At 41.7% G+C, this 12,198-nt stretch overlaps 1 protein-coding gene across 1 annotated transcript in view; it reads right to left on the bottom strand.

Moving 5' to 3' along the window:
* Zw (glucose-6-phosphate 1-dehydrogenase Zw) overlaps positions 1-12,198 on the bottom strand; it is a 61,420-nt gene that overhangs the window by 1,529 nt on the left and 47,693 nt on the right. Inside the window, exons 4-5 of the mRNA XM_080274181.1 lie at positions 2,674-2,807; positions 1,634-1,785 (exon numbers count right to left, since the gene is read on the bottom strand). Of these exons, the coding sequence (XP_080130307.1) occupies positions 1,634-1,785; positions 2,674-2,807 (286 nt within the window). The remainder of the gene's footprint in view (positions 1-1,633; positions 1,786-2,673; positions 2,808-12,198) is intronic.

Here is a 12,198-nt window from a genome sequence, read left to right as displayed (position 1 = left end):
TTTTGCCTGTGTTGCAAGACAGCTGGCATATGAGATCAATGTGAGCTTATCCTGTTCTTACTGTTGGAGAAACCTTTGAAGTAACATCACTACACTCAAACTATCATTCCTACAGTACCCATTTTCACAGGGTATACAGTACTTTCATGGTCCTCTCCCCACTCTACATTCCTGTTACAGCTCATATTATCCATTTTCTTTGCCTCCCATGCCTACATCTTTACCTCTGTGAAACTTTCATTCATGGCCCATTTCTTCATAAACCCCCCGCCCCCCTTGACAGTTTCTTGCAGCGATGTAGGTCATGCACCATCCAATGCACTTGTTAATTATAATCTTAAGCACTAACTTCATTCAGCTTAGTGTCCATTCTTTACAGTGAGAAGGTTAATGCATATCTATCTACATTCTAGTATCCAACTTACGTCACATCCTTTGACTCTTTCTGGGACAGCAACAAGTACTGTACAAGAGCTCCTAGCAACTTCATCTAAACCTAGTTGTAAAAGCTTCTTTGAGCCCATGGCCACCTAAATAAAACTGTTAAATGCACTTTTTCTCTGTTTCCATATCTAATATATTATAGCACTAGCTGTGTGTGTGTGTGTGTGTGTGTGTGTGTGTGTGTGTGTGTGTGTATTTTGGGCAGCCGAAACTACACATTTAAATCGCACCAAAATTGGCACAAAAATCGCAAAACATCCGCTGATGTGAAAAAACTTGGTCCCATCACAATTGAAAAGCTTTTACTATATTTAATGAGCAATCACAGTTTGATCAAAAAACGACACTGCAGGTGCCCAGCATAGGATCTCCGTAGAATTTTTTGCCCATAGGTACAACTAAAATAAACTATACCAGCGCAAGAGCCCTCCACAGGAACAAGTGCAAGGGGCCGAAGGGCCCACAAGCACTTGTATTCCTCTATTACCGGTACCCAATCTTTTCATACACAATACTCGGTCTCTCCACATACATTTCTACGGCCCATTTTTTTCCAAACACACTATTATCTATGCACTCTACATATTTTTCTATTACGTACACTCTTAACATGTACAGCAAATCTCTTCACTGTCCCCATACACATTCCCTCTTTCTCATTTCTACCATACCCTTGAATTCTTGGCTCAAAAACATCACGAAAACAGTCAGCCCACCTGAAAAATGAAACTGACATCCATAGAGGATATCGATAATAAGGTGCTCATGGACTTAAGGATGCTTGGTCCCCTGGTAGTGCCCTCTTTTAGCATATTTATGTACTATCCAATCTCTTGTTACACAACTCTCTATTTCCCAAATACTCTGATGTATGCTACTCTTCTGCTTGCTCAACTAAAGTGCTATCAAGATAAAAAATTTACCTTCATTTCCATACAGCTGTAGTCCTGGAAGGTGTTTTGAAATATTTTTATGTGAAAGCAATATGATGCACACATAACAAGAGTACTTTTATGTGGCAGCAACAAGTAACACACACAACAAAAGTAACAGATGGAAGGACATATTGTAATATGTGAGGTGGAATGTGGAATATAGAAAGCAGGATCCAATGCTAGAAGGGGATTTTTGGTAAAACTGTTGCTCATTACTACCTCAAAAAGAAACCCTTAAATTAACCTGTGCTTACCTAACAAAGTGCATCTGGGAGCCACAAAAGACGTCAAGAATGAGGCGCTCATAGGCATCAGGCAGCTTAGCCCCCCTGTAGCGCGACCCATATGTCAGGTCCAGCTCGGTCTCCTCCAGGCCAAATGACATCCCTGGTGTCTTGGTCATCACCTGTGTGGAAAGTCTGGGTTAGACTGGACTGCATTAAGCTATGGTAAATGTATAGCAGAGGAGGTAAGGTTATGTAAGGTCACTGTAGGTTAGGTTTAGTTAGGGCAAGTTACATCAGATATTTCTCATCATCTGTGTGTTTCACTGGGCTATCAAATTAGGTTTCTGTTAATGTCTGTCAGAGGAAGCAAGGGTTAAAATTAGGTCAGATAATAAGTATCTTTGGCATGGATATTCCAGGTTCGAGTGGGACGGGTTAGGAGCAGTCTTTGTCATTATCTGACCAAGCAAGTTATGGTTAAGCTAGGATAAAGTGTTAGGTTAGGTCTTTAGTTTTAAGAACAGCATGGACTGGGTTGGGTTAGACTGTGGTGGGTTGGGCTGGGTTAGGTTATGTCTTGGTCAATGTTTGGAAGTTGTGTCAGGAATGGTTACATTATGGACAATGCCCATTTGCAGTGGAAATCTTAAATCAGGACAAAAGGTCTTGAGTAACTGTCTGGCAAACATTACCTACCTGCAAAATATAGGCTGGGGTTAGGCCAGTTTACACACAATAATGTCAAACTTTGTCAAACAATTCTGAGGTCATTGGGTTCTTAATGTGACATTCTGATCTTGACTATTTCCCAGACAATCATTCTACACTGTTTTCAGAAAAGAAAATCAGGAACAGATATGTACATTTGCAGTAAATGATCCTTTTACGTGCCTGCATCTCCAAACTAATGAAACAATATTACAAACCCTTCCAATCAGTCTGAATATTAATGGTCAGTTTGGAAAAATCTCACAGTTTAACAGTATCAGGGCAGTGTACCAGAACTACTGACTGCAACTGTATGGCATGTATGCTGTGCTATAATTATCCCTTTCATGGTGACCTACCTTACAGTAGATGGCTTCCCCTGGCTGGACACGAATCACTAGTTCATTCCGTTTGGTCTGTCCGTGGAAGATATCACCTGGAACATCCCTGTACTGGATGCGAACCTCAGCCTTGCGTTCATTGAGGGCCTTGCCTGTGTGGGAATGGAAGAATAGTCAGTGCAGTACTGACAACCTGATGAAACGGAAGAAATTTATAAAGAGAGATAAGAGTCCACAGTCAGCACCATTTCTGTATCTGTTTATTACCAGTCACCCAATTCCGGACTTCATTCATGGTGGCTGTGACACAAACACAGGCAGGTAAGCTGGAGTTTTCTAAGGGAGGGGAGGGGGTCTATGGCTGAGGGACCTTCTATAGTTTCTCTGACTGGGTGCCACCACTAGAGTCATCGAGTGCCTACTAAGTGAAACAGAGAACCTCAGTTTATCAATGAGCGGTTCCCAAGTGAAACTGGGGATTTCCAGGCCTCCTGTTTGTCACAAACAGCCTAGCAGGTAAGCAATAATGAGATGCTTCCAAGCTTCGAAAAAAAATCCCCCTGCAGGCTATCTTTGTACAAAAATTTCAAAGTCAGTCTTTCATCACCTGTTATTACTCCCTTCCTCCCTTGAGTATTCATTCACTCCATCATTTCACCTACTTCTCAGCTGTCTTATTCATTCATCAATTTCCCTTGTGTTACTATCCATGAATAAGGTACACAGTGGATTACAATAATATACCCCAACCTTGTTTCTTTTAGCCTCTCTAATTTGATTAGGTATTTGCCAATATTTTCTTGCTAATTTGCTATCTCCCAACACACACACACACACACACACACACACACACACACACACACACACAACTTACTACAAAATAAACTTTTCAACAAGCAAGTCACATCATCATTATCATCATCATCATCATCATCATCCAGACCTCCTTTCACACCCTAGGGCAAGGTGAGGAGTAGCAATGTCCAGACAGCCTCAATGGGCCACGCTTCCATTCACTCATCATTCAAGGCCGTGGAATCCTGGCTCCATCAGATAGGCCAAAAAAATTTCACCATGTTCTGTAGCTTCACATACACCTATCGGCTTTAGTCAGTCCGAAAGCTGTCACGTTAAAAATGGGTGCCAAAACTCTGGTTATGCGCTTCTCTGCACAAAATTCATCCAGTCAGCTCGGTCTCTTGTCAGTCCCTATACCTCACAAACTTCCATACCTCTCTTCCTTACACTCTCATCCACCATATCCCTCCACCTTTTTCTTGGCCTACCTCACCTCCTCCCTCCTTCAAATTCGCTCAGTTAGCTATACCTCTTTCACTGCTCTATTGTCATCCATTCTCTCCACATGATCATACCATCTCAGTACACTCTCTTCAATTCTGGTGTCCACAGACTACCTTACTCTGCATCTTTCACAAATCACATTATTCCATATCCTATCTATCTCTCTATTGCCAGACGCCATAATCCCATAAGGGGTGGCCATTTGACTATGAGTTATTTGAGGGGTACTAACCCTCCACTGACCCATTTGTTGACATGTAGGGAGCATGTATGGTTTGGTTATATGGTTACCACCCAGCACTGTAAATGGTTTCTTGGCTTACAGTAAACCATTTGGCTTGTCACTCAATGTAAAGCCACCTGTAATGGAAAGAGAAGCATTAAGAAGTGACAGGAAAGATGGGAGAAATAGGAAGAGAGGAGGGCAGGCACAGAAAAAAAATGATAAAGGCTAAGGAAGAAGCAGGCAGCACTACATCAAGTGAGTGGATGATGGTCGCCATCACCTACCACTACGTATATTCCTCAACAGTCCCATCCCCGCTGCTCGTACTCTTGATTTTTCATTTTCATGCCACGCCACAGTCTCACATCTATATGTTAAAGTTGGCACTAACACTCCTTCATGTAAGACTCGCACAGCTGCAACACTCAAGCCTCTGCTTTTTATCAAGGCCATCATGGCACCAGCTACTTTCCTTCCTCGTGTGACTCTAGAGTCTACTTTCCATTTCTTTTGCACAATTTCCTGTCTTTTCTATCACTGTACCCATGTATTTGAACTCTCACCAATTCCAGTCTCTCTCCATTCACTGTATCATAGAGAATGAAAGTAATGCGAGTATAAGTGGCTGGGGAATGGCTGGGAGAAGGAGGGAGGTGAGAAGACAGGAAGAAAACAGTAAGAGTTGTGGAAGCAATGAAGAAAGTCAAATTGGGGAAAGCCCCAGGAATTGATGGAGTGTGTGGTGAAATGCTGAAGCATGGGGGAGAGACAGTAGTAGAATGGATGTGGAAGATGTGCAGATTGCCCTGGGAGGAAGGTAGAGTCCCGGAGGATTGGAAGTCAGGTATAATTATTCCCTTGTACAAAGGAAAAGGGGAAAAAGAAATGTGTGGTAATCATAGGGGCATTTGTCTTCTTAGTGTTATAGGAAAAGTGTATGGTAGGATACTTATTTACAGAGTTAGGGAAATAACAGATGAATTAGTTGGAGAAGAACAGGGAGTCTTTAGGAAGAGAAGAGGTTATGTAGATCAGATATTCATTCTTAGATCTTTAGTGGAAAAGTTTCTCGAGATGGGAAAGAAGTTGTATGTGGCCTTCATGGATTTGGAGAAAGCATATGACTGGGTTGATAGACAAGGATTGTGGAAAAGATTAAGAATATATGGGGTAGATGGGAAGTTGTTGAATGCTATGAAGAGTATGTATGATGGTGCTAAGGCTGCAGTGCATGTGGATGGTGAACTGTGTGAATTTTTCTCTCTGAAGGTTGGATTGAAACAGGGATGTGTCTTGTCTCCATGGTTGTTCAATCTGTACATGGATGGGGTAATAAAAGAGGTACAATGTAGGGCAGTGGATGTTGGAGTGGCCCTAGTGAGAGAGGATAGTGTTTGGAAACTCCCTGTGCTGTTGTTTGCAGATGATACCGTGTTGTTAAGTGAAGACCAAGAGGAGCTGCAAGGCTTAGTAAATGAGTTTGGGAGAGTTTGTAAGAAACTGAATCTAAAGGTGAAGGTAGGGAAGAGTAAAATGATGGTCTTTGAGAGTGGTGAAGTCAGTGAACGTACTGTGAGATTGGATGGTGAGGAAATGGAAAATGTAAGTTTATGTACTTGAGGTGTGTGATGAGTACGGATGGAAGTTTGGAGGATGAAGTGCTTGAAAGGGTACAGCAAGGAAGAATGGTTGCTGGTTCCTTGAAAGAAGTGATAAGAAACAGGAAAGTGAGCATGGAAGTGAAAAAGTTACTTCATGACAGTATTGTGATACCAACTCTAACGTATGGAAGTGACGTGTGGACGTTGTTGGAAGGGCACAAGTCAAGAGTGAGAGCAGTGGATATGAGTTATTTAAGAGGAGCCTGTGGAGTCACATGGTGAGACAGGCTGAATAATGAGGATATAAAGGAGCATTGTGGTGTGGATTTGGATGTGATAGGAAGCGTTAGGAGGAATACACTGAGGTGGTTTGGCCATGTGGAGAGGATGGAGGGTGAAAGACTGACGAAGAGAGTGTATGAGAGTGAGGTGGAGGGGGGGAGAGGGAGGGGGAGGCCGAGGATGAGATGGAGGGAGGGGTGGGGAGGTATATGAGAGAGGAGGGTGTGAGTTGGGAGCAGCGCAGTGAAATGGCGGGGGACAGGGCAACGTGGAGGCGATTTGTTTGTGGCTACCCCGAACGGGATTGAGGCGTCTGGTAATATATATATATATATTGTTACATAGCCTATGATTTCATCATCCTTTTGTGTAATTTTAACGCACAGTTGCTGCATGTTTGATCACGAGCGTGTTCTGCCTCAGTCCCCCCCTTCTACCGTTATAGTAGAGTAAGTCGTTCTCTCTGTTATACTTTGCGGGATTGTCAACTCTATGTCCCCATGGCTTCATTTGCGCGTCCTTATTACAAGTTGTATCAAGCTCTCCTGGCTCCTATATAATGAGCTCAGTCTCTGCATCATTGCCACTTAGATCTGCTCCTCATTTTGTTCACATCTCTGTCCTCCCCTGTACAGATATTATTATTGTGAGTGCTCAAGAAATCTCCAACCATCTAGCAGCTGTGTGTAATTTGAGTATAACTGTTGTTGCATTTTTTCTTGTACTGTATAGCATAAGTTTAATTTGTAGGCCTAGTGAAGTTTTTGTAATTCGTGTGGGGTTCTTTATGTCAGTCATTTTTGATAATAGTTTGTATCTGTAATAATTTATCTGGCATTCACTGAGTATTATCTGGTATCTCATTTTATCAGGGCTGACTTAGATAAATTTACTCTTGCTAATTTCGTGTTAATAGAGGCTATTGCAGTTAACCATATATTTAACCTGTTTTTGCCATTACATTATCCTTATGAGTCCTGAATGTTTAGTTGTTAGTTTGTGCATTAAACTTTAACTTGTAATTTTACCTAACTCTTTTGTTTTGAACCTGGAACTTTACGGGACAGTAGTGACTCTTCGTATTCTCACTTAAAGTGTACATTATCTTTCTCTGTTCCGTAACATAAATTTGGCGACCTCATATCAGGATATTCAGGATATTATCATAAGGATATTGTTTGATATTTTGTGACTGTGATATATTCATGATGGCTACTATTTCTACACTTGATGAAGCCAAAGATTTTTTGTCAAATGTGCAAACAGTGTGTGATATAGAAAACAGAACAAAGAATGAACTTAAGCTCGTTGCTCAACAATTGGGAATTGCAGTTCACTCTCATCATTCTAAAGATCAAATTGTTGGCATGATTAATAAAAGCTTGTTTAATGTAACTCCTCCAAATGAGCAAACGCAGATTGAATTAGCTAAGTTACAGCTAGCTCTGCAGGAGGCTCGTGCTAAAGAAGCTGAATTTCAGGCAAATGCTAAGCAGGCTGAGTCTCAGGCTAAGGAGGCGGAATCTCAGGCACGGATTCAGGAGGCACAGATACAGGCACAAGTTGAACTTGCTAGGATTCAGGCAGACCATGAGTATCGCATGAAACAAGGTGGAACTGGATCATCTAGCTCTGATGATTTTGATGTGGCTAAAAATGTTAAACTTGTCCCTCCTTTTAATGAATCTGATTTAACAAAGTATTTTCAGTTGTTTGAGAGGGTAGCTACAGGTTTTAATTGGCCTAAGGAGTATTGGCCAGTACTCCTTCAAACTGTTCTCACCGGTAAAGCTCAAGTAACTTATGCATCTTTGCCTCAGGATCAATCTGATAATTATGATGTAGTTAAGAGCTTGATTCTTAAGGCCTATGAGCTTGTTCCTGAAGCCTATAGAGTAAAATTTAGGACAACTTACAAGCAAGATAAGCAATCCCATGTTGAGTATGCAAAAATCAAAGAAGATCTGTTAGAGCAGTGGTTAAATTCTAAGAATGTGGATTCTGATTTTGGTAAATTTAAGCAGATGATTTTGCTGGAGGATTTCAAAAGGTGTATTAGTAAAGATGTAAGCCTATATCTTGATGAGAAAAGAATAGATAATTTGTCTGATGCTGCAGTTTTAGCTGATGAGTATGTTCTCACTCACAAGAGATATTCTAGAGAAAAAGGGAAAGCTGAGAGTAAGTACGTTGCCTCTACTCAGAGTACAGGTAACAGGAAAGAGAATAAAGATGATGTTTCTCAGGAAGTAAATACCAGCTTCACCTCTAGATTTCAGAAAAGTAAATGTACTTATTGTAGTAAGCTTGGTCATACTACGGAGAGATGTTTCAGGAGACAGCGTGATGTGAACAAAAAGGAGTCTTTAAATATTCAGTCAATTGGTCTAGTGTCCACTCTTGAGAGTTCCCAGAATTCTTTAACTGAGTTAACTGAACCTGCTTTGAGGGGTAACTTAAATTCTCATGATGGAGCTCCTCTTTTGAGCAGTAACGTGGGTGACACTCTCAAGAGTTCATGTGCTAATTTCCTGTCTGATGGTTTTGTCAGTCCTCTGGACAGTAATGACAGGAAATCAGTTAAAATATATCGTGATACAGGTGCTTGCCAATCCCTTATGCTGACCAGTGTTCTAGGCTCTAATGTTAATTCCTCTGATGAAACTGTAATCTTACAAGGTGTAGGGAATAATTACTTCTCTGTTCCTCTGTGCAGAGTGAATTTAGAGTCTGGTTTTGTTAATGGTTCTGTTATGGTTGGGTTGGTTGAGACACTCCCAATGTCAGGTGTAACTTTCTTACTTGGAAATGATATTGGTGGAAGTCAAGTGTGTCCAGCTCCTCAGTTGTCTAGTGAGCCAGTGGCTGCGTCCCAGGATTGTGATGTCCCTGATGTGTTCCCTGCATGTGCTGTCACTAGGGCTAAGTCTAAAGTTACTGGTGATTTAGAGGATAATGATGATGATGATGTTATCCTAGCTGACACTTTTCTTGCTAATTTGGACCACTCACCAGATGAGGCAGTACCCCGTAGTGTTGATAATTTGTCTCGCCAAGAGTTGGTTGAGTTGCAGGTTGCTGACCCTGAGTTGAAAGGTCTAGCTAACTCTGCTTACAGTGAAGAAGAGTCAGCCGGTGCTTCTACTTGTTATTATGTAAAGTCAGGAGTACTTATGAGGAAGTGGAGACCCCCAACAGCATCAGCCGACTGTGAATGGGAGGTTGTACATCAAGTTGTCATCCCTCGTGTTTGTAGGCAGGATATCATTAGAGTGGCTCATGATTCCAGTTTGGCAGGACACCTTGGAGTGAGGAAGACTGTGGCACGCATTTTGAAACACTTCTACTGGCCAGGTATCTTCAGGGATGTTTCCTGGTATTGTAAGTCTTGTCACACCTGTCAAGTTGTGGGGAAGTGTAATCAGACCGAAAAGGTTGCACCTCTAGTTCCCATTCCTCCTTTTGAGGCGCCTTTCACCCGTGTGTTGGTGGATATTGTGGGCCCTCTTCCTAAGACTTCTTCAGGATTTTCTTATGTGTTGACCATGATTGACATGGCTACTCGTTATCCTGAAGCCATTCCACTTAGAAACATCTCAGCAAAGAACGTGGTTAAGGAAATGCTGGGGTTCTTCACAAAGTTTGGTCTGCCTAAGGAGGTACAGTCAGACCGGGAAGTAATTTCATGTCAAACGTTTTCAAGCAGTCTCTGAAAGAGTTGGGCATCACCCAGATCACGTCTTCAGCTTACCATCCCCAGACCCAAGGAGCGTTGGAGAGATATCATCAAACACTCAAATCGATGCTCAAGAAATACTGTTTGGAACATCAGAAAGACTGGGATAAAGGTCTTCCATTTGTTGTGTTTGCTGCAAGAGAATCTCCAAATGAATCACTGGGCTTCTCACCTTTTGAACTACTGTTTGGCCATGAAGTAAGAGGACCCCTTAAGTTACTCAAGGAATGCTGGCTGTCGGAGGAAGATGACGTCAACCTGCTGGAGTATGTGATGAAGTTCAAAGAACGGCTGTCCACTGCTTTACAGCTGGCGAGAGAGAATTTAGGAGCTGCTCAGGAGAAGATGAAGACTTGGTATGACAAGAAGTCCAGGTTACGCCACTTTCAGCCAGGAGATCAGGTTTTGATTCTGCTACCAGTTCATGGGCAACCTCTTCAAGCCAAGTTTAGTGGCCCTTATTTCGTGGAGAAGAGACTCAGTGATCTCAGCTATGTCATCGCCACACCAGATCGTAGAAAGAGCAAGCAACTATGTCACATCAACATGCTAAAGTTATATCACAGGCGGGACGAAAATAATCCAGTCTGCACTGTAGCTGTTCCACCCGAGTCTGCAAGTGAAGCTCTCCCATGCAGTATGAGCCTGAGTGATTGTTTGGGGAAGAATCCTGATATCATGAATGATCTCCAGACTAAGCTTTCTCATCTACCTCCCAAGGAAAGGCAGGAGTTTTCGGCATTACTGCAGGAGTACCCGCAAGTGTTCCGTGCCACTCCAGGAAGAACCACTGTGTTGATGCATGATGTCGATGTTGGAGACGCAAAGCCAATTAAATTGCCTCCTTACCGTGTGAACCCAGTGAAAGTTCCTCTCATCCAGAAGGAGCTTGGCTACCTGTTGGACCACAAGATGATTGAGCCCTGTCAGAGCGAGTGGAGTTCTGTCACTCTGGTCCCTAAGCCAGGTGGGTCACAGAGGCTTTGCATCGACTACAGACGTGTTAATCAGATAACTAAAACAGACACTTACCCTCTCCCTCGTGTGGAAGATTGCATAGACAAGATCGGAAAGGCTAGGTACATAAGTAAGTTTGATTTGTTAAAGGGATACTGGCAAGTACCTATGACTGAACGTGCTAGGGAGATCTCATGTTTTGTAACATTAGGAAAGACCTTTGCATGGTCTGTAATGCCATATACAGATTGTTTTAGAGTAATAAGAAATTTCCTTTGTAAATTTCTTTTTTCTTTGTGGGGAGGTGTTACATAGCCTATGATTTCATCATCCTTTTGTGTAATTTTAACGCACAGTTGCTGCATGTTTGATCACGAGCGTGTTCTGCCTCAGTCCCCCCCTTCTACCGTTATAGTAGAGTAAGTCGTTCTCTCTGTTATACTTTGCGGGATTGTCAACTCTATGTCCCCATGGCTTCATTTGCGCGTCCTTATTACAAGTTGTATCAAGCTCTCCTGGCTCCTATATAATGAGCTCAGTCTCTGCATCATTGCCACTTAGATCTGCTCCTCATTTTGTTCACATCTCTGTCCTCCCCTGTACAGATATTATTATTGTGAGTGCTCAAGAAATCTCCAACCATCTAGCAGCTGTGTGTAATTTGAGTATAACTGTTGTTGCATTTTTTCTTGTACTGTATAGCATAAGTTTAATTTGTAGGCCTAGTGAAGTTTTTGTAATTCGCGTGGGGTTCTTTATGTCAGTCATTTTTGATAATAGTTTGTATCTGTAATAATTTATCTGGCATTCACTGAGTATTATCTGGTATCTCATTTTATCAGGGCTGACTTAGATAAATTTACTCTTGCTAATTTCGTGTTAATAGAGGCTATTGCAGTTAACCATATATTTAACCTGTTTTTGCCATTACATTATCCTTATGAGTCCTGAATGTTTAGTTGTTAGTTTGTGCATTAAACTTTAACTTGTAATTTTACCTAACTCTTTTGTTTTGAACCTGGAACTTTACGGGACAGTAGTGACTCTTCGTATTCTCACTTAAAGTGTACATTATCTTTCTCTGTTCCGTAACAATATAATATATATATATATATATATATATATATATATATATATATATATATATATATATATATATATATATATATACTGAACAACAATGGGGACATCACACAACATTGTTGCATGCCCACACCGATCGTGAAACCCTTATACATGCCTCACTACCACCATAAAAACTCTTGACGGCACCTAGTGGCTTACCATGTACACCATACATGCGCAAAATCTTTCATATATCTTAATTAAATCTCCCGTTTCACTTTGTTCTGGAAGGCTTACGCATGTCCGTGTTTTTCAACTGACGTTGGCTTTCCATGCTACACAGTCTCTGGCGGCATCTCCGTTGAATCCCTTAC

This window comes from Coenobita brevimanus, chromosome 57 (genome assembly GCF_032717465.1).
Source record: "Coenobita brevimanus isolate Jiangsu-jjx chromosome 57, ASM3271746v2, whole genome shotgun sequence".
Classification (NCBI taxonomy): domain Eukaryota; kingdom Metazoa; phylum Arthropoda; class Malacostraca; order Decapoda; family Coenobitidae; genus Coenobita; species Coenobita brevimanus.
Note: the sequence above shows the minus strand (reverse complement) of the source record. Positions and strands in the feature narration are given on the sequence as shown.